The sequence below is a fragment of the Glycine max genome, chromosome 8 (genome assembly GCF_000004515.6).
Source record: "Glycine max cultivar Williams 82 chromosome 8, Glycine_max_v4.0, whole genome shotgun sequence".
Taxonomy (NCBI): Eukaryota; Viridiplantae; Streptophyta; class Magnoliopsida; order Fabales; family Fabaceae; genus Glycine; species Glycine max.
Genome location: NC_038244.2, coordinates 14,528,720 through 14,551,621, shown reverse-complemented (window position 1 = coordinate 14,551,621; position 22,902 = coordinate 14,528,720). Strand labels below are relative to the sequence as shown.

Here is a 22,902-nt window from a genome sequence, read left to right as displayed (position 1 = left end):
TTTCCTCCATTTATGTTAATCAATGACCTTGCCACACTTTCTTGGTGTCTTCAGTAAATGGCGACCACTTTGTTTTTGGTATTTTAATTTTGTAGATATTTCATGATCAGATAGATGAGGATATTTTATTAAGCCAAACTTGAAGAAGAAGAAGAATATGAAACCAAACTTTGATATTTTATTAGCATCATCAGTTTTCGTATTGAGTCACAATGTAACTTTGGTGGTTATGGATGATTAATGAAATGCCTTTTGGTTTTGATGATATAAAGTTGGTCATACCATATTATTTTGTAATTGAAAAAATTGTTAGATTTAAGTGAGTAAATTAATTATCTTAATGTCAGATAAAAAAATTGCCATAGTAATTAATAGAATAATTGATAAATAATATTTAATTGATTTTAAATTTTTCTAAAAAGAATAATCATATAGAACAATTTGAAGTATCAAAACCATTCTCTAAAGTCAATGACTTCATGCCTTCTTTGATAATTTTATGCAACCGTTTTTTACCATTGCCATAAGCAACAACAACAAAAAAAATCGTTGCATATTGTCATACGTTGGAGCACAAGTATCGGTATCACTTATTTGGTTTGCTCGGTGGTTAATTAATATAAAATTAGGTGTGTGGAAAATGAAATTGATGAAATTGACATAGGGGAACTCAGTTTCTCGCTTGTGTCGGCTTGAGAAAGTATAGACGGCCATATATTCTTTAATAGACAGCACAGTTTGTGTTGATTGACCCGGTTATTATTTATAAATATGTCATTATGGATATAACTGGCATAAGTGCTAGAACTAGTCGTCTGAAATAAACCAGAGCCTTAGAGGAGGAGTTTCTGGTTGGAGAATAGCAGAGGAGAAAATCAGGCCTAAATGTACAACTCATCAATTTGCAGTTTTATGTTTAGTACTAATATTTTGCAGCCTAGGATGGTAATTGCGAGGTAAAAAAAGAACTGGAAAATGTTAACTTATATACCAACAACCTTTAGTCATCTTTTCATTTTGTGTTTAATTTCTCTTGCATTTCAACATTAGGTCCCCTCTCTACCAAATAGTTAATGTATCCAAATGATAATTCACAGGCTGTCATGCACATTGAAGACTCATCAAAACGTGAGAATCGGTATGCATATAAATTCATGTTTGTTTGGTTCAATTTTTTATTTATTTGTTATCTTTGTTTTCCTTAATTAATTATTTAGACGTACGTATCATCATGACTATCATGCGCAGGACACTGCACAAAGGTGCCCAGGAATGTAAACATGGAGAAACTGCAACATGGTTATTTATTTCCTGAGGTGCTTTTCCACAATTTTCCGTTTTCATCATGATTATTGTTCACCTGAATTAATCTTGCTATATTTTCGTCCAAATACTGGTTTCAAATTTATTTTTACCCTCCAGTATGAACATATTGTGCATTTACTTTCTTTTTAACCATTTACAAAGCTAAGAGGGAAAATAAAATCTGAGAGCTTTTTTTTTTTTGCAATAATATTAAAATTTAATCTTGCTTGGTCAAATGACATTGAAAATATATTTGGATTGTGGAAAATGGTGAAAATGAAGGGGAATATAATATAATTGGTATTTTATTCTATTGTCTGGAATGGTAAAATATCAAGAAAACTGATGGAATATATTCCAACCTATTTCATTGACATTCATTTTTTCTTCTTTTTTCTCAATTTAATTAAGATGAATAATTTGTCATAATAATATATCCAAATAATAGAATGGAAATTTAATTTTGTTATGTCTCTCTATTTCCTCCATTTTTTCCTATTAATCAAACATAGTTGGACTTTCTGAAGCCAATTAACACATATAAATTCCTATTAAGAGTCCCCTAGGTGGACTTAGGGAATTTAAATTTTGAATTAGATTGTCATTTGTACACATATGCATATGTTTATTTTTATGATAATAAAACATGATAATAATAATAACTACAAATAATAAAGCATGATAATAATTACATAATACAAAATATATAAAATTAACAAAAGAAAATGCATTTGTCTATTCCTTAAAAGAATTTATTCGTATTATGTTTTTTAAATTTTAGAAAATATATATTTGTACCGAAAATTGAATATTTTAAATTTCAATTTAAATTTTATTATATGATTATGTTTTAGGGTTTTCATTAATATAATGCTACTTCTCGTTGTTTTATAATTTATTTATTATATGCTATCATTTATAATGTTTTTAACAACTTATATGGTTGAAATTTATATTAGTTATTTTCTAATATTATTTTAGAGTTATATTTTTTAACTATATATTGTAAAATTAATTTATTTTATATTATTTCATTTCTATACTATTTTTATAGTATTATTTTATTTATTCTTTCTGATTTTATCCAATTATAACATCAGCTAATTATTTTTTTTATCATTTTAAACTATTGTAATTATAATAATTATTTTATTATATTAAAGTGTGATATCTCCTCAAAAAAGTGTGATATTAGTCTTATTTATATTTGTACTACCGATAATGTTATATTAATATTGTTCTATTTTTTAAAAAAATATTGTTGTATTGATGTGGCAAAACCTAGAGCAAAACAGTTTTACATACGAAAATTTTAATTGTACTTGTATATCTCATTTTTGGAGTGTACAAGTGGGGAAAAGAAAAAGAAAGATAAGAGAGAAAAATAAAGGAAGAGAGAGAACTTGGTAGATATAAGAAAGAACGTGATAAAAAAAAAAAAAACAATAACAATATATATAGATTACTAGTCCAAGATTTTTTACTCGGATATTCACTGTCATATGACATGTAAAATCTTATGATTCATGTGCTAAAGACTTATAAGTCATAACTATCCTGATTGTATCAGATTGAAAGACACGAGCTTATGCACTTAGAGATGTATCCACATGCAAATGTAATAGACCTCGGAATTGGTGATACGACACAACCCTTACCAACAATTGTAACATCTAGCATGGTTGATGTAAGTTTTGAAGGTTATTATTAAGTTATTTATGCTGAATTGGCAGAAGATAATGCATGTATATATATGTAATAAGTGACTTTGAGAATAAATATGTTACCTGGTAGGGAAATTAAGCCCCATCAAACCCCATGTATAAACTCAATGAATGAGAGTGTGTATAAATGAGGCCCATGAATATTTCATCCATCATGAGTTAACCGGCTAGTGTCTCAAGCATGCAAAGTCGAAGGAAAAAGATAACTTGAAGTTGAATATTTGATTCATCACGAAACCTGCTAGTGTCTCATGTAAAGTTGATTAACAAGGGAGGATAATTATGAATATTTCGTTCATCAATCAGAACAATTTATTATAAGCAGGTTGCATATTTATAAAATGCATCTACCAGTATTTGTTAGGAAAATTCAAAGTCTTGGTTAAAATAATCCACTGATTAATGAGCACGTGACCGCATCTGTGACTCTAAGTATGTGTGCTGACTTTTCTTGCTAATAGTTATATGTTATATAATCTATAAGCCATGCAAGTCATATGCTAATTATATGATATATCAACAATAAAGTATCTGATATGCTATTTGAACCATTCTCTTTCGCCTAAGATTTGAAGAGAAACGATTGCGGTTATATATTCTTGAATTGAGATAGCTAATTAATAACCAGAAGGAATATTGGTCTGGAAGAGAAATATCCCCTGATCTGGTTGCACTCATATGGTGTTTTGCAGTTTGTGCATGGCCTTTCAACAGCAACAGGCTATAAAGGATATGGACCAGAGCAAGGTGAAAAGGTATCTTGGAGTTTGTTTGAGCAATTATATCATTTTTTTCTCATTCGTACAGACCACAAAATGAAATTCTCATATAAAATAGAAACTATACTTTCTTTTTGTGCTGGAGTTTAAAGTGCTTCTGTTTTAGAAGTACATTCTATTAACATTTGAGTCTAGCAACTTATCTTTATCTACATTTTTTTGTGTTATTATTATAGATCACTATATATAATATATGCCATTCAAGTAATAAAATGTATATATCCTGCGAAAACAACATTGCAGGCCTTGAGGAAAGCAATTTCTGTTACATTCTACAAAGATCTGGGGATAAAACCTTCTGAGGTTTTTGTTTCAGATGGTGCACAGTGTGATATTACTCGTCTTCAGGTATTCCTTTATATTTGTTTGTTGTGTTCTAATTTATTTTTCTTCCCTTGTATTGGTAACTTTTTACCTACCCACTACACATAGTCTACTATCTCAAATGAATTTAATACTATGAAGTACTGAATTTGATTTGTCTCAACGTGTGTAGCTGCTTATGGGTCCCAATCTGAAGATAGCTGTGCAGGATCCATCCTTTCCGGTATTGTAATTACTATCTAATGAATATGGTCTAATATTATCTAGATGTTAGCAATCAGCAACTTCCAAATGTGCTCAAAGGACAAACAAGTTTTAGAAAACAGAAAACTGTTTTTCAAAACAGTAAACAAACAAGGCCTAGATTTTAGTATTTGTTGATAATATTGTTCCAATTAATTGCTTGATTGCATTTGAATTGTATAAACTATAAAGTCTTCCATCTTGCTTATTCTATCGTTTCACTATAATGAGCAACTTGTTGAAATGTCCTCTTAGACTGAATGCATGCATCATGTCACCAATCAGAAAGTGTTTTTAATCATGGCAAATTCTTCTAAGGCAGGCCTACATAGATTCGAGTGTCATAATTGGTCAGGCTGGCAAGTTTGTAGATAAAGCTGGGAAGTACAAAAACATAGAATACATGACATGTGGACCTCAAAGTGACTTCTTTCCTGATCTTCCTACCATTTCAAGGACTGAACTTATTTTCTTCAATTCTCCAAACAATCCCACTGGTCATGCAGCAACAAGGAAGCAATTAGAACAACTTGTGGATTTTGCCAAAGTGAATGGATCAATCATTATCTTTGACTCTGCATATTCAGCATATATCACTGATGATAGTCCTAAATCAATCTACGAAATTCCTGGAGCCAGAGAGGTATTGCCATGCATGTTCATTGATCTAGTCAAGTCCCATTCTGTTTTGTGTTGTTTTCACTAGCATCTTGTAAACCTGTTCTTTCAATCTCGACACATGATTGGTCCATCAAAATGTTATATAAATAATTTAGTTTCACCTTCCAATCCCATATTTATTTCTTATTTGTCACTTACAATTTAAACCCGTAGCACACTAAACAGTTTTTCAATTTTTCATAGCTGTTCTAAATAATGGGAAAGTTGAAAATCTTTTTCCAAGTGACAAATGCAACATTATTTTTGTATGACATCTTTTTTCGTATCTAGCATGTACTATTTTCCATAATGGCAGGCTTAACCTCTCTTTTTTTCCTTGTTATTCTTTCAGGTTGCAATTGAAGTGTCATCCTTCTCGAAATTTGCTGGCTTCACAGGTGTCCGCCTTGGTTGGACAGTGGTCCCTGAAGAACTCTTGTATTCAAATGGCTTTCCTGTTGTGCATGATTTCAACCGTATAATGTGCACATGTTTTAATGGAGCATCCAACATAGCTCAAGCTGGTGGACTAGCATGCCTTTCCCCAGAGGGTTTAAGGGTAAAATTCTAGTTCCTAAGAATGTGTATAACTAGTCAAAATTCTTGCTATTATGTTTCATTTAAACTCTAGTTGTTCCTAAATTTAAATCAAAATAATCCAAAGTGTTGACCAGTAGTGTAAGGCTTAGTTGTGTTCACATGAGTAAAAATGATTTATTTAACAATTTTCACCATGTGCCAAATTCCTTTGGACTAATGACAGTTATACAACGCAAGTAGAATTAATCTTTGACCTAGTGAGTTGGAAAACACTTGTGTCTCTGACCTAGGACAAAAGAAAATATTGCATACTATGACTTTTATTATGAAACTCTTGTGCAATTGGTGTGACTATGGCAAATAATGTTGTGGAAAATTTCAGGCCATGCAGACCCTTGTTGACTACTATATGGAGAATGCAAGGATACTGGTTGATGCTTTGACTTCTCTTGGTCTGACAGTGTATGGTGGTAAAAATGCACCCTATGTTTGGGTCCATTTTCCTGGCTCAAAATCTTGGAATGTTTTTGCTGAAATTCTTGAGAAGACTCACATAATTACAGTCCCGGGTAGTGGTTTTGGACCAGGTGGTGAAGAATATATAAGAATTAGTGCTTTTGGCCAGAGAGATTCCATCATTGAAGCCTCAAAAAGACTCAAATACCTTATCTATCAGGAGCAAAACTAATGCTCTCTACTTCCGTCAGTTTTATAAATCTATGCATAGATAAAATAAAGCAAAATTAATGGCAAATCTGAGTCTTCTATCTAGTTATAAGAGGATTCCCGTGCGAACTATACTTGTAATGTATTACATCTTCGTAGTGCAATTAATATCTGGAACTCAATCTTGCACATGATATTCCACATAGACATAATGATCTGAAATCAGAACCATAAGAAACTTAGGCTTTAGAGGCTAACTATCTCATAATTACTTGAATTTAGTAATTACTTGAATCTTTCCAAGTTTAGCTAAAAAATAAGGAGATTTTGGATCGGTGAAATCATGGATAGTTACATATTTCTGTTACAACTTGCAACTGCTTTCCCAATCAAGTGAATATAGATTTTTCGTATAAAGAAATTTTGTCAAAAAAATTACTAAAACTGACAGGGGTGTGTAGAGTAAAACAGGAGGTGGGTTGTGTGAATAGTAAACACTTTTTCGAATTTATATTGTTGGACATAAGTCTGTTGACTTCTCCCCAAGCCTGAAATCGACAACTTCGGGTGTTGCTAGGTGCACCTAGCATTATTGCTGGTACACCCAACATTTTCTTAAAATACTAAAATTGTCCCTGCGTTTTTTTCACATTTGTGATGGGTGTGCGTGAGGGTGGTCCGTAAATCGTACGGATCAAGTTGATCCATAAGGTTGATATGGATCAAGTTGATCCGTATGTTGATATTAAGTATACGGATCAACTTGATCCGTAAGCCTTTTATAGATCAAGTTAAAAGGCTTACGAATTAAGGATATTTTCGTTATTTCATCTTAAGTATTGGGTACACCAGCAATAATGCAGGGTGCACCTAGCAACACCCGACAAGTTCTAGGCATGGCCCCTAACCACAGCCTTCATTTTCCTATTATTTAGTGGAGCTAGTGTCCTTTGGGCTCAGTCTCTTACACTTTTCTTTTCTGGGCCTTGCTATTCCCATCTACTTTCTTTTCTTTTCTTTTTTCATACTTTTTTTTATATAAAAAAGAGTGAAAAGTCACCCTTATTTCTATACCAATTTCCTACACCCCTTCCCTCCCTTTCTCACTGAGTTTTTTTTTTCTCTTTTTATTTATTTATTTAATATTTATAACTTTTAGATTCAACAAAAATTGTGTTTGTTATATATTCCCACACAACATAATTATGATTATGTTATTATGTGTCTAAAGTAAATCCAGATACCTAATGCAATTGCGATTTCCTTATACATCTTTTTATTTTTTTTTTATTTTAATTATTTGATTTGAGGTTTTCATTTAATATTAAAAAATTAATTTGGTTACTATTATAGATGGTAACTTCTATCTTAATTAATCCAAATTCAATTTAAAAAATGTAATTCGTAATATACTTAATTCTGCTAAAACTAAAAAAGGTAAATTATATCATAACTAGTTTAATTTCAATTCGAAAAATATAATTTATATCACAAGTAAAACGGAAACAGGTTTCAATTAAAAAATATAAGACTAATTAATTTGATTACTATTATAATCAATTCAAGACAAATTTATAATTAATTTGATTACTATTATAAGACAAATCTGTATCATAATCAATTCAAGAGCTATTAAAAAGGGTGATTTCTATACTACTAATTAATTTGGTTACTATTATAAATGATAACTTCTGTGGTAATTTATTCCAATTCAATTAAAAAGGTAATCTATATGATACTTAATTCAACTAATACTATTAAAAAAAAGGGTAAATTATATTTTAATTAATTTAATTTAAATTTTTAAAAAAATATAATCTATATCACTATTGATTTGATTATGTTATAAAAGTAATTTGCATCTAGAATTAATTACAAAATGGAAATATATTTATGTTTTTTTATTTACACAATGAAAATGCATTTTCATTGTTTAAATGGGGTGCAAACTCAATCCATAAATGAAACGTGTTTTGGTTGGAAGAAAAAAAAAACTAGTTTGAATTGAAGGGTTAAACTCATCAGTTACAGCCAATTGCTAAGGTTTTGTAGAACTTGCAGAAGCGCTACACTTACTACTTAGTGGTGGTCCTTGGATGTCAATATTTTGTTGCTGAAAGCAGGATGGAACAGAGGAACGAATTAAAAGACTGTGAACCCACTTAAATAATGTCACATGGCATCCCTCAGTCAAAGCAGTGTGGGTGCATGCAATCATCATTTGCTAAGTTTCCATGAGTCATGTCTGCCTGCTTCGCTGACATTCTAATCGTTACATTTAATTTAATTTCTACCCACTACTTCATGAAGCACATTAATCCTTCCATATTTTCTTGAATGAATCTATATTGTGAGTGAAGATCGGTTGCTAGCTGTTCGATCATGGAAAAACTGTTAAGAGTACATAAGAATATAGCTTCATTTTTCATTTTATTTCATAATCATGGATTCATAGTCTAGAGTAGATTTAGTAATTTGATTCTTCTATAGTTTGGTGCTATGCATGACACTGGAAACTACATGCCTTGGTAATTAATTATCTCCTAACTGTAAACTACATGCAATGCTACATACTAATGCCATCCTGCCAAATCAAAATACAATGCTATTATTGCTAGCAAGACGTAGTTCTTCTCCACTATCTATAGTTTATGAAAAATATAAGCAACACAATTTTTTAACATACTTTTTATTAATATTAGCTCAAATTTATTAGAAATCATTAAATTTCGTGAGTTTTACTTTTAATTTAATAAACTCATCCATGATCTGGTAGATTCCAATAATTTATTAGCAAACATTAAAAAGTATATTTATTATAAGGAATATTTTAGAGAGTATATTATATAACTTTGATTCTTTGCTGAACGTTGTAAGAGCATTAGTTTCTACTAAAACTGTAACGTAAGACTCAGACACTTGTAACACTGCTCTGCATCTCCTCATTGAATTTAGCCCCTTTTGTACATCAACCAAATACTTTTGATTTTTGATGCATCATGCATAGCTGTCCAACTACATTTTCAGCCTTTTCCCCACTATGTGCTGCCAAACGCCCATGCTTAAATAGTGGTTAAGAAAAGCCTTAATTTCTAGTTTTAATATCCACACACAGCCCAACCCTCATCCAAGGACCCCAGAAATAAAAATAAAATAAATATTTTGGTAAGAGAAAAAAATAAAATAAAACAAGATACTCCATGTTCTTCTTGTTTTAATATGATTTTCTCGAACATGCCATTTTAATTCATAATAGCAAAAAGGGCTAATGTCAATTTCTCAGCATTAAGAGCTGAAAAGGACAGGGTTTTGGAGTGTTACTGTTTTAATATCATAGACACATGCATAATAGATAAAATGCCAAAAAGATTCCATACTGCCAGTGAACTCATTGTTATTTTGTTAGCCAAGTGATAATGGCAGTACGTCTCTTTTATTCTACAGTCACTGTCTCCCACTTCCAAAACCAGCATTAGCATTAGAACATTGGATCTTCAAAACATCTTGGTTGATAAATATTGTAATGATGGTTTTAATTAAATTGTGGTCACGGGGAAAATACGGCTAATGTGACTGCAATTGCGGTTGTGGAACGCTATTTAAAATCATATTAACCCCCTTCTATCCCCCTCAAAATTCTTTCACTGAAAAGCAGCAAGAGGAGGAGAATGAGGAATGGTTTCATGTGCCACTCTGAGGCATCAACAACAGTGTGCATGAGAAGCTGCGATACTATTACTGGGTCTGTGGTTGTGCCTAGGACTAGGAGTAGGAGGCATCAAAGAAGTGTTTCTCTTGATGATACAAGGTTGATCAAATATGCCAAGTACTCCAAACTTGTTGACTCTAGCACTAGCAGCAGGTTGTTCAATTCAGCTCACAAGAAAGGTGACTCTGTCTCTGTACCAAACATCAAGCATCAAGAGAATGAATCAAGGGAACTTCAGAAAAAGCCAACAGATTATGTCTTCCAGGTTAGATTACTTGCACTTTCTCATACACTAAGTAAGATGCAATACAAAGGACATTGTTATATATATATATATATATATATAAAATAATGATTTGTAGACATCTTTCTACACCAAATTAATACTTATAATTTTCCAGTCTCTTTTTCTTTCTCATCATATATATCATTCTCTTTCTTTTTTTCTCACTAGATATCAAATAGCTTGCTAGTGTCCATTTATCATTTTTGTTTTTGTATACCGTTTCTCTTACACATTTTATAAACCATCCTTTTCTATTCCTGTTCTGTTTTTATTTTTCACTTCACTACACAAATTGAGTCTTTTAGCATTAAATTTGAAAAAAAAATATGGTATGATTTTTTCTTTTCTAAAAATATTGTTTTTTAAATTACGAGTCCAAATTAAAAGATAGAAGACTATGAAGTAAAGCCTCTATATACGAAATGTCGAAATGCAAATGGCTTTTGACTTTGGTCATTGTTTATGTTTACATGTCAGAGTTGTTTGGCCAGTATGGTAAAAAATAAAAAAGACTTTCCCTCTTTCGCTTCACTGATTACCCGTTGTAAGATCAAATACATTGGTTAGGAGTTAGGACACCACTATTTGTTAATAACTCTATCTTATTTTTGCATTTCAATTTTCTAATTTTGAAGGTGGTTGTGATGCGGGTTGCTATTCATTGTCAAGGATGCGCGAGTAAAGTGAAAAGGCATCTGTCTAAGATGGAAGGTAATCTCAGCATCAATAATTCAATACCATACATTCGTGTAACATATTATATATTTTCATAATCTGAGATAAAATAATTTCTGTATAGGATCAAATGATAATCTGATCAACTCGTAATTAACATGTTTTTCTAACATACAATCTCAGGAGTTACATCATTCAGTGTAGATGTAGAGTCCAAGAGGGTGACAGTAAAGGGACACATTTCTCCGGTGGGAGTCCTTGAGAGCATTTCAAAGGTGAAGAGGGCTGAGTTCTGGAATTGTTAAAGCACCTAATAGTACCTTGATTGTTAGCAGCAGTGGAGATGCACAGCTAGACTAAACATGTTGGAAATTTGTCTTTGCCTTTGCCTCCTCTAGAACTTTATATTATGATGTGTGTGTTTGCATTCATGTTAATTAGGTGATTCAAAAACATGTGATTATTGAATTCATAGACAATTTAACGATATCTAGCCTCTCATTTCTATTTCGCAATTTCTTTTTATGTCATTTCTTAACTTGTAAGATCATCGCATATTGTCTTTTAATTTTCTTTTCCATTGAAAGTAATTATCAACGGAAAAATATCTAAAAGTAAACGTATGTTATATTGATTCACCACGACAATTAATTTTGTTTATTGGATGAATATGATATAGTTTTAAGTTTAATTATGTCATTAACATGCACCAAGGCATGTATATCTAAAATTGATTTACATATAAATTTTGAAAGAAAAAAAATTGAGTGTGCATGCTTTTAATTTATATCCCTTTCTTTTAAATAAAGTGAACACTGTTTTTCTTAAAATAATAATAATAAGGTTTAATAGATATAAATCATTAATATAAATTTTTTTATACTATCATATCCAATTAAAAATTAATTATGAATTGACTTCTAGGATGATTATTATCAAAGTCTCATTTTTTACAAAATGTGATTTAGGAAGTCTATTGGATTAGAATTTTAAAAGATTATTTTAACATAAAAAAATTTTGTGAATTTTACAATTACATAGAAATATTATTACTTATCATATTTATTTACAAGACTTTTTTTATCATTTGATTTTTAATGAATTTATATCATAAGAATTTAAAGGATTTGAATTGATTTTATAGATTTATAAGATTTGAAAAAATTCTATGAATTTTTAAAAACACATTCAAAATTACAAGAATTGGTGAAAAAAGTAATAAGAAATTATAAGGTTTCAATAAAAAAAAAGTAAAACTAATATAATTTTTTTAATCTTTTGATAGCTACATTGATTCTAGTTTTATGTTCTCCTATATTAATCTTTCTTACAATAACATCTTCTCATTCTCACTTTTGGATTTGAATAATATATTTAAAATTATATATTGATTTTTTGATTTTTTTTAATTACTACAATTATTTCATAATAAATCTAATAACATGTTTAAATGAGATGTAATAATAAGCATATACACTAGACGGGATGAGAGTGAAAAATTGGTAGGAGAATTACTGAGTTATGTGGATGACGAAATTAAGGGTAATAATTATGAAAACATTGCATCGAATAGGTAATGGACATAATCAATATAAGAAAAACATGATTAATCTTAACACATAAGACAAATATTAATTTAATTTAGAACACAAAAGAAAAACTACAAAGGGGAGAAATATATTTAAATTTTTTTTTATTCCAAGAGAATATGAGAAATATATATGACATATTTATCTTGAAAAATATTAAATAGAGAAGAGTGTATGTGTAATGAGAGGAAAGAAAATCCGATGACCAATCAAAAAAAGCAATAAAAAGTCCAACAAAACTTAAGGATTTGAGTAAGATTGTTTGATAAATATTTTATACTAAAAAATCTGATCAAATCCATTAAAATTTGTATATTTTTAATATCAAAAGATTTTTTATAAGTTATAAGAAATCATAATTGAATGTCATTGGATTTTGTTACTTTCCTTAAAAAATCTTAATTAAATATCATGAGACTTATTTATACTATTTAAAAATTCTAATTGAATATCACAAGACTTTTTTTTATAAAAAAAATCCTTTAAAATCCTAATCCAAATACCCCTTACATCTCCAATCTCCCTTTCTAGTAAAAAAAATGTAGGCAAAATGTTAAGATGTAACCAACAAAGTAAGTTAATTAGACTGAAAACTAAATTCTTAAAAATCTACAACTAAATGAGTCAAATTAACAATACCCCAAATAAAGAGAAAAGCAAGATAATCGCCGAAAAAAATCACTCAATAAATAAGTATTTTAAGCAGTTATTAAACTCTCCAAGGCTTAAAACTTTGTTTGTCTTCCAACAAAAGTAACATAAAACACAATGAAAACTTAAACTATATATTCTAGAATACCTATTCTGGAATAGGAATAAATAATTTGGAAACTTATTTTGTAATACATTCAGAATATAATTTGTATATTCTAGAATAGGATACTCTTGGGGTGTTCATCCCAGAATAGGGGATGCCTAGTGAGGGATACTTTTGTCCATTTTTCTGGAAGTACAGTAAGCAAAAAAGAGGGCGCATGAAGAAAAAAAAAAGGGGGGCATTGTGATTGTGTACAAGTCTCTCAGCTCACATGCAGAAGTCAGAAACTGGCCGGTATGGCATAGGAATAAGCTGAGAGACACAATACAAGATTCCTATTGACACCATTCCCTAATATTTTCTTTGCCTCTTTCCATCAATATTGTAGAATCCAACATTTAAAATTGCATCTTATTATTATTATTATTATTATTATTATTATTATTATTATTATTATTATTACATTATGAATGAATTAAAAGAGACCTTGCAGAAATAATCAACAACATATTTCCAAAAGCCTACTTTTAATATTCCATTCATGTCTAAATTAAGAATCAGAATCTGATGAAGTTTGCTATATTGGCACCCAGCTAGCTAGTTCATTTGTAACAAGGCAACGTCATATTTTATTAACTAATTCTCACCAGAAAGCACCCACATTAGAGTTTTAAATATTCCGTAGTATATGGAATTTACACTAGATATATTTGTATTCCGCTTCCAATTGACAGAGGTTTTACTTTTGTTTTCTTTCAACTGAAAATGATAATTTTGATAATTTTCTATCAATACTGTTTTTGTTGTTATAGGAGGTTTCGAAGTCCATAAGTGAGCACGCATATATATCTTGAACCCTATATCCTCATCTCCAAACTTCAATTTATGTTCTGCCGTTTTGTAATAGAGAGAGATATGCCAAAACGAAGCTGAAGATTGAAACTTCTCTAGCTCCAAATTCAGCAAAATAATTCATATTGTTGAGGTCATTAGGATGGGAGGAATTAAACGAAGCTCCAAACTTGACGGTAAGATTGAAATTTACTTCTGCTTTTCGGAATTTCTTTTTTTTTTCCCCTTCTTTTAAGTCTATATCATTTAATTCATATTATTTCGTGTGCACCTTCATCAAATGTACACACCATATCATGAGGATTATGCGCGGTTAATTCATTTTACTTTTTTATTTAATTAATCAAACAAAATATTAATGTTAATTACTCTATATATTTTTCTCTGTCCAATATAAGGAGAAAATGAAATATTGTATTTATTTTATTATTTTTCCGTCAATTTTCTCTCCTCGTCCAAATCGAGACTAGTAAATGAATATTTTTGTTTGTCTACTGAATAGCACTTTTTTTAACTCCATTTTATCCTCTTTTTTTCTTCATTTTCACAAGGTAAAACTTAAAAGTCCTAAACTCAATTTATTGTTTTATCTTTTTGCTCTCTTTTAATTTGTCAAAGGCACCATTAGCATAAAATATTACTACTACTAAAATGAACATTTGGAGTATGTGCTTACGCAAATTTCATATAAAATGACACGCGGAAGTGGATCATTAAAAAAACTCAGTGATTTATAAATAAAATACTCCAAATGTCAATTAATCATAGACGAAGAGAGACAAAGTGCATGCGCAACGAACTAGTAGTTGCCAGTGAATGTAGACATTGTTTTCATTAAAAAATAATGGATGTAGACATACATATTATTCACCCTTAAAATGAAGGTTAAAATAATTTTTCAATCCTTAAAATTAGTATATAATAATTAGCAAATATTCTGTGAATTACACGGTTATTTAAATATATATAATGCTTAAAATATAAATAAAAAATTAAAATAATGTTAATTTACTTAACAAAATATTATTATTTTTTATACAATTTTTTTTAAAAAAAAACATGCATTCAAAATATTATAATTTAAAAAAAATTCTAAATTAAATTTTATCTAATTCACAAATTTCAATAGAATAATAACTGAATAAAGAAGAGAGAGAAATACTGATTCATGTGAAAGCTCAGCAACGTGTCACATAATGATAATATGAATGTGAGCAGTGGATCGGCAGAGATTATCTCACTCTCAAAAATAGCATAGCAACTTAAATTTATAATATACTAGTGAATTATATTCAGATAATTTGAGTTATTTTATTTTAATTTGAAATCAGTGTAAACTAATTATTATTACAGACCAATGAAAATTGTATTATTACGATTTTAAAAGAAAGCTTCCAAACCTTTGAACTTTACTACTATCAAGAATCCCAAACATATGCAAGATTTAATTAAAAAAATAAAATAAAATAAAATTGTGGCGTGAATGAAACAATAATTTAAGATTTTTTTCCATATAAAATTATTTTACAAACCTTAAACAGACTATGATAGTCAAGTTTATCAAACGTATTAGCGGAAATAAATAATTAATAAATACTTTTCACTTGTAGTAAAATACTATTAAAATTAAACTCATAAAATTTATAGTTTTACACCTATTCTGTATCGGCCGGAGAAATCACGCACGATGCAACTATTGTAAAGTTCAACGAACGGTGACAATCAGAAACACAGAAAGTGAAGCCAAACCAAAAATCAGGTGAAATGCTTGATATAAAGAAAACCATAACTTTATGACACGAGGTTACTTTTTACATCTTGCTATATCAGCGTGTAAATGTTGGTAAGTTTAATGATATAACTACATACGTATTACTGTGTTAGTACATTAAAAAGATTTTTATTGATGCTAACTGTGAAAACAAACATTTTTTATTGATGCTAACTAAGTTTAATGATATAACTACGCATTGTTACAGTATGAAGTTTTTAAACTTATTATTTAATGATATGTTAACACATCAATTAAGAAACAAGGTTTCTTAAATAACCTGATAGTGAATTATTTTTATTAATCTAATAATATATATTTTTGATAATAATATAAAAATTTCTATAGTTATGTTGTATTAAAATAAATCTTTGAAGTAAAATCCTGAGTTTTAATGTTGATGATGGGCTAGCTTTTTCTTTGCGCTGAAGTTGCATTGTCTAGGGACTATAATAAGTTTAAAACAAAAGAAGAAGTAGTGGGTTGTTGAGATTTGACTATTTGAGAAATGGTGACGAATATACGGTCCATATTATCATTTGAATATCTCTGATTTAGGGATAGTAGGATCCATACTGTAAAAAAAAAAATCCATAATTATTATTATTATTCTGTCAAAAGAAGGATCCATAATTTTTTTAAATAATCATTACATCTTTTAAATACGTTATATGTTAAAAGATTTCAAAATGTAATACGTACTATATGAATTATATTATATATTTTATATATTTTTAAAAGGAAAAGAGAAAATATAAGTTAAAAAGTTATACAATTTTTATATATCTAAAGAAATGAGTTAATTATCAAGTGTATAGATTAACTGAAATAAAATTATTTCAATTTAATCAATGATATATCAAATTCAAATCTTAAATACTATTTCTCTAAACTCATATATAACTAAAAAGTTGATATATATCCTAAAATATCTTTTATTTAATTCTAATTTTATTTTTAAGAATTTTATTTTATTTATGATATCAAATTTTTAATGAATAATATTTTAGAAATAATTTTAAATTTTACTTGAAATTAATAAAATTAAATAATTTCAATCAATTTTCTCAATCATCGTAAAATTTTATAAAAGTATTACTTATAATTATATATATATATATATAATTATATATATATATATATATATATATATATATATATATATATATATATATATATATATATATATTTAAGAAAAAATATATCTAATTGATTAAGATCAATAAAAATAATGAAATTGGTTAATTTTAATTACTAATATCATACTTTTATTTCAGAATTATCTATAACATTAAATGGTTTAAGTGATTTCAAAGGATTTTTTTTTTCAACCAATGAGTATATTTTATTTTGGTAAAAGCTCAATAAAATGAATCAACTTTTATGGAAAACAAGTGTAAGTCTCTAAGAGTGGTCTTATGTTTCTTATAATTAAGATAAAAAATGTTCTTTTTTTTCTTAATAAATAACATTCTATTTATTAGCTCACTCAACAAGTTAAGGTTAGTTATCTAATTTTAAAAAATCTTTACATATCTATTCTTTCTTAGTGCAAAATACTCATATCATTTCACTAATAATAAGATGATGAATACAATTCCCAAAAAAAAAAGATGATGAATATTTGGAATCAAATCATAAACATATTGACGGGTATAAAATTTAGACTCTCTTATAAGATAACGAGGGACTTGATGATTAGCTTACCTACGACTATATATAACTAACCAAAAAATTATGAAAATTTGTAAAACGCTCCCTTGCTTCAATTTAGAAATGAAATACATTTAAATCCATAAAATAAAATAAAAATGATTAAATCGAGAAAAAAAAAACAGAGGAGAAACACGTACTTTTAAAGTTATAGTTGAAGTATCCCATTTTTCTTTTGAATTTGCTTTGAACTTTGTTCCTAAAATTACAGAAGTCCGTAAAAAATAAAACTAAACTATTTTCTAACTTGTTTAGTTTAACTTAACTTTTTCTTTAAAAAAATAGTTACTTATTTATTTTTGTGAAATCTCAAATATTGGTAAGAAATAATTATTTATAAAATAAAATTGAATCAAACGCACGTGAATACATTTCAATATTCTTTAATTTAACACTTTCGTTGGATCTGCATTTGTCGTATCAAGACAAAGTTAGCTAGGTTGAGAATGAAGCTCATATATTATGCAACTATGAATGCTAAACATCAAAAGTGTTGGTAGATATCATAATGAATGGACTCGGTGAATGATTGATCTATATATATTATCAAATATAGGGTTGGCCTATCCTTTCTTTTTTCTTTTATTAGTCTTTGTATTGTAGAAATTGTTTCCCTTGCATCTTCCTTAAAATGTAATTTTTCTAAATAATATGGATCATAAAATACAACAGTTTAATATATATATATATATATAATCCATTAAAATAAGAATTGAACAATAATGAAATAAATATTAACATCAAAAATAAAGAAAAGAAAAAATGTATAAGACATTGTGAAATAATTAAAAAATGAGAGATCAACTCATCTTAAAAATTATTGTTCATCCTTATCATTCATTTTCTTAAAATATAATAATTATTAATTAATTAATTTTAACCATTAAATTTTGAAAACTCAATAATTAAAATAAAAATACTCTTTTAAATTACTCTTGTTCTTCTCCATAATTAAAAAGACGAACTATGCAGCATGAATAAAAATAAATAAATCAAATAACACACAAAGGAATAAAAAACACTTCTATAATCTACTCGAATTGCATGATGAATTAAAAAGTACTTATATAATCAACGTTTTTTCCGCCATTTCTTTCTTCCATTGCCATATTGAAAGGCTTAGGCACCAACAAACCTAATTATAGGTGTTCACTTTTCGCACTGCAACACACACCGTTAAGAATCAGGGGAAGGCGGAGAAAGAGGGGTGACAAGGGTAAGGACAAGAATCATTGAATATTTTTTATTATTATTGAGAAATGCTAATAATACAGGCTTCTTTGAACACATAGTTTTTATTATTTAAAATTTATTAAAAATTACAGGTGTGATTCATATGAGAATCATAATTTTTTATGATTTTCAATCAATTTTAACCAAGAATAAATATTATGTTTAAAAGAGTGATATATATATATATATATATATATAAAAGTTCCTTGTTGATTTCACTATATATAGTGCTTGACTACGCATACCATAGGAAAACATGCGGATGCATGCGCATTATTTAATCTGTTAAATTAGCATTGCAACAACACTAAGTTACGAGGCAGATGTTAGAGGCTAACTCGATTAGGAAGAATTATATTCAAGGATTTTTGTTTTTAGTTTTTTTAACTCTAGGTACTAACTTAATTGACATGGCATTACAATTTAGTCTATCAAAATGATAATTTACTAAATAAAAAGGGAGTGATTGTTACACACTCCTATTTCTATTCCCCCCTTTTATTCATCAAATATCTTATTATTAGTTTGTATTTTATTTAATTTGCAGGATGTAAGTAAAATGCAAATTATAAAAATGGAAGACAGTCATTATCCATAAGTAACCAGCATATATGGAGTAATATAAACTATATGCGATTCGGTGACCTTAGTTTTATTACTTCACAAGATACAAGATTGATAATAAAGTCTTTCGAAGATTATATGCTTAGCTTACGAAGTAATGAAATCATAAAATAAATCTACTTGTTTTATTTTTTTTGTCAGACTTTTGCCTAGGAAACATCGAACGTATGACAGCGTGAATAATAATTCAGCTGAACGAATTTTTTAAAGAAACAATTTCAGCTTTATAATTTAAGCTTTTTCTTAAAAGAACTAACCATAACCTTTGAGTTAAGGAGTTCTTACATCATTAGATATTCTAAGATGATGACAAGATGTGCAATAATCAAGCATAATAACATATGAATAAGCAATAATTTTCTCTAACTTTACCCTTTTCATAATTGGAGTTGGAGATTCTGTTACCCAATTTTTAATGACTATTTTTTGGTACAGAATTTTTAATGGCCATTTGAAATCATGAGTGTGCGTGGTTAAATATTTTATTATTTATTCATTCATTCGATATAATTAATTTTTTTTAATATTTATTTTATAATAAAAGCCATACATATTGAAGAAAAATACTAGTATTGAATTGCTTATAATATTTTTTGAACATATTCTGTATTATTGATTAAAAAATATTAAAAATGTTTTTTTATAAGTCAACTCATTTTTTATTTAACGAGTTTCATTCATAGTTTAATAAATTTCAATAAACTTATTACTACGATATTAAAAAATGCATTAAAGAATTTTTTGTTGGTACAAATTAATATTTAATGAGAAATGTCATTTATATAAAAGATTTTAAAAAAACATGTGGTAATTAATAATATAATAAAAAAGACAAAAAAAATACTATTATAGTAGTATAAATTAGTGTTTGAGTTGTTATCTAAATAATATTTGCTGTAGTATCATATTTAATTATATTGGTTCTCGTCCTAAAAAATGTCATATATATATATATATATATATATATATATATATATATATATATATATATATATATATATATATATATATTAGTATCTCCCTCCCTCTAAAGCTACACGCATGACCCAACTCTCTTAAGAGTCAACGTTATTTTCTGTAGCATAATCAGACAGCAAGTAGGCAAGTAGCCCTGTTTCCCTTTCATGTGTGCTGCAATCCCATTATTAATTAAATATTAGCAGCAACGGCTATACACTCCATTCAATTTTTCATGAACTTGGACCCAATATAGGCCCCATTCATACAGCGCCTTTGCGTATTATAAATTCTCTAAATAAAAATTTAATAACAACTTATTTCAAATATTTAATAAGGTAATCAGAGAGTATATGGATTACCTTGTTCACCAGATAAAAATTGTACGTAGTTAACTACACTAACCAAATAAAAATATATAGTATGTAGTTAATTACATTAACCAAATAAAATCCGAATTTGCAATTTATGTAAATTTCCAAGAACTGAAAATATTTCTCTTTTTATCTTAATTATTACTACTTATTACAATCCTCCTTTCTGCTTTCAGACATATATTCACTTATTTACATTTACAAACTGAAGTACTGGTTGTGTGATTGAAATATGTAGTAACATCAATTTTTTTCCCTCGTATCATAAATATTGCTATTTTATTAGCTTCTCTTTAAATTTCTTCTTTTTTTTCCTGTCACCTTACCAAATATTTCGTGTATTTGATAGAGATTTTTAAAAGTTTCATTATTTAGTTATACTTTATTTAAGTTATCTGATTGTTTGTGAGATTAATTTAATTACATCTTTTTGTGTGTAACTAGCTAAAATAATGAACTAGTGTAACACTATCAACTATCACAATAAATATTTTCCACTTACTAACTCATCCTTTACTGGTGTTGTGTGTTTTCCAATTTGTTCGAGGTTATGTTTGAAATATAGCTCTTGGTATTTTAATATGTTTCAACTTTGAATTATGTAATTTGTTTATTCATGATTTATATGTATTCATTATCGTAAAATTTGATGTGATATGTGAGAGGATGGGAAGAATTTAGTTTCGTTTACTCAAGGGGAAAAAATGAATTACAACAGAATCCTGTAAAAAAAAATTACATTGATATATGTTTATTAATGCCTAATTTCTTTTTCCTGTTGAGAATGAGATGTTTATTTTGCATATATAGACGGAAAAATATGCTTAGGATTTAATTTTATTTTTTTTTAATTTGTAAAAATCATGGTGTGATCAATTATATATGTAAGTTGTTGTTCTAAACAAAATTATAAGTGTAATCAAGTCAATGTTTTTTTTTTGAAAGAATGATTTTAAAAAATATTTTAATATGATAAATACAATGAATTATTATAACATGTTCCTGGGCCTTTTAATTGCAAAGTGACATGTGATTGATGTAAGAAGCTTTTGCATCCACTACAAAATCATTAAAAGAATATTGAAAAATGTTAAAAGCAAGTAAGCAAAAAGTAAAATATAATAAGTGATTCATCTATTGAACTGTAAAAATTAATAATATACTTTATTGTGAAAAATTATCAAATAATTTATATACAAATATATGAGAAAAAGGATTATACAATGAAAATATAAAAATTTTATATTATTATTTCATTATAATTCATTATGTATGATAAGATTATTAACTTTTAAGATAAATATTTCAAAATTCTTATCAACACTAATAATATATGACTATTAAACTCTAAATATATAATATAAATATAATTACCTTAATTAATTAACCAGAATTAGGCATAAAATCATTCATTTTATATATTCTTTAACAATCTAAAATGTATGTTATAAAATCTAAAATGTATAAAAATCAAGTTTTCTTTCTAATGAATTGAAATTTATAATAATTTGATTTAATTTCCTGTAGAACTGGTAGGTCTATATATACATCTAGTTAGAATTATTAAGGAAAACCAAGTGATGAAACTCTTCTTAATTTGTTCTTTGGTTCAGTCATTTTCTTGCACGTTGCTTTGTGACTTGTTTCCTGTAGAACCGTAGGTCTACAACATTCAATGAATGATAGAATGGCCAACATGTAACATTCTAGGAGAAAGGAAACGAGCACACTCCCACCCATTGTGTAAACTAATTAATCGATAATCATGGTCAATGGTAATAATTAAGCTTATCTAGGTGTCATTTGTCAGAATAATAAAAAAAAAAAACTTTAGTTCATACGAGAATTCGTTTTGAAGTGTTCTATCATAAATTCATAACCCCTTTTAATTTATGTTGTCATTCAACCTTTTCGCCCTCCCACTCAAACTATATAGAAATTGAAGAACCGTTTGTCTACGAAATCCTAAGTACCAAATTGGTGTGGTTGACTTGCATTAATAAATAAAATTATATTTTGTTTAATTGAAAGTTGAGCCTCACACATTACATCAGATACAGTTGACATTTCCCATAATTTCTCATTTCTGATTCTATAAATATAACATTGGCCTCATCACAA

General features: G+C 27.8%; 2 protein-coding genes across 3 annotated transcripts; both read left to right on the top strand.

The window, feature by feature from the left end:
- The first annotated feature begins 648 nt into the window (after positions 1-648).
- Positions 649-6,422, top strand: LOC100791895 (aminotransferase ALD1, chloroplastic). Of its 2 annotated transcripts, none has more exons than XM_003531507.5 (10): positions 649-956; positions 1,098-1,138; positions 1,249-1,316; positions 2,876-2,992; positions 3,722-3,784; positions 4,052-4,156; positions 4,305-4,355; positions 4,698-5,018; positions 5,388-5,594; positions 5,958-6,422. In XM_003531507.5, the coding sequence occupies exons 1-10, from the start codon at positions 886-888 to the stop codon at positions 6,261-6,263; spliced, it is 1,350 nt and encodes a 449-aa protein (XP_003531555.1). In that variant the 5' UTR covers positions 649-885; the 3' UTR covers positions 6,264-6,422. The 2 variants fall into 2 exon arrangements, with proteins under 2 accessions (XP_003531555.1, XP_014634553.1); XM_014779067.2 differs by having other exon boundaries at positions 802-956; positions 1,051-1,138.
- A 3,209-nt stretch (positions 6,423-9,631) lies between these two features.
- LOC102661113 (protein SODIUM POTASSIUM ROOT DEFECTIVE 3) lies at positions 9,632-11,396 on the top strand. Its single transcript, XM_006585389.4, has 3 exons — positions 9,632-10,215; positions 10,872-10,947; positions 11,095-11,396. The coding sequence occupies exons 1-3, from the start codon at positions 9,910-9,912 to the stop codon at positions 11,214-11,216; spliced, it is 504 nt and encodes a 167-aa protein (XP_006585452.1). The 5' UTR covers positions 9,632-9,909; the 3' UTR covers positions 11,217-11,396.
- The last annotated feature ends 11,506 nt before the right edge of the window (positions 11,397-22,902 follow it).

What these genes read in the sequence shown, in the direction of transcription:
- LOC100791895 (XM_003531507.5), top strand. Translation starts at nt 886, where the DNA reads ATGTACAACTCATCAATTTGCAGTTTTATGTTTAGTACTAATATTTTG. An exon ending in TCATCAAAACGTGAGAATCG is followed by an intron (nt 1,139 to 1,248) that starts GTATGCATATAA and finishes TATCATGCGCAG; the next exon opens with GACACTGCACAAAGGTGCCC. An exon ending in TAACATCTAGCATGGTTGAT is followed by an intron (nt 2,993 to 3,721) that starts GTAAGTTTTGAA and finishes GGTGTTTTGCAG; the next exon opens with TTTGTGCATGGCCTTTCAAC.
- LOC102661113 (XM_006585389.4), top strand. Translation starts at nt 9,910, where the DNA reads ATGAGGAATGGTTTCATGTGCCACTCTGAGGCATCAACAACAGTGTGC. An exon ending in CAACAGATTATGTCTTCCAG is followed by an intron (nt 10,216 to 10,871) that starts GTTAGATTACTT and finishes CTAATTTTGAAG; the next exon opens with GTGGTTGTGATGCGGGTTGC. An exon ending in GCATCTGTCTAAGATGGAAG is followed by an intron (nt 10,948 to 11,094) that starts GTAATCTCAGCA and finishes ATACAATCTCAG; the next exon opens with GAGTTACATCATTCAGTGTA.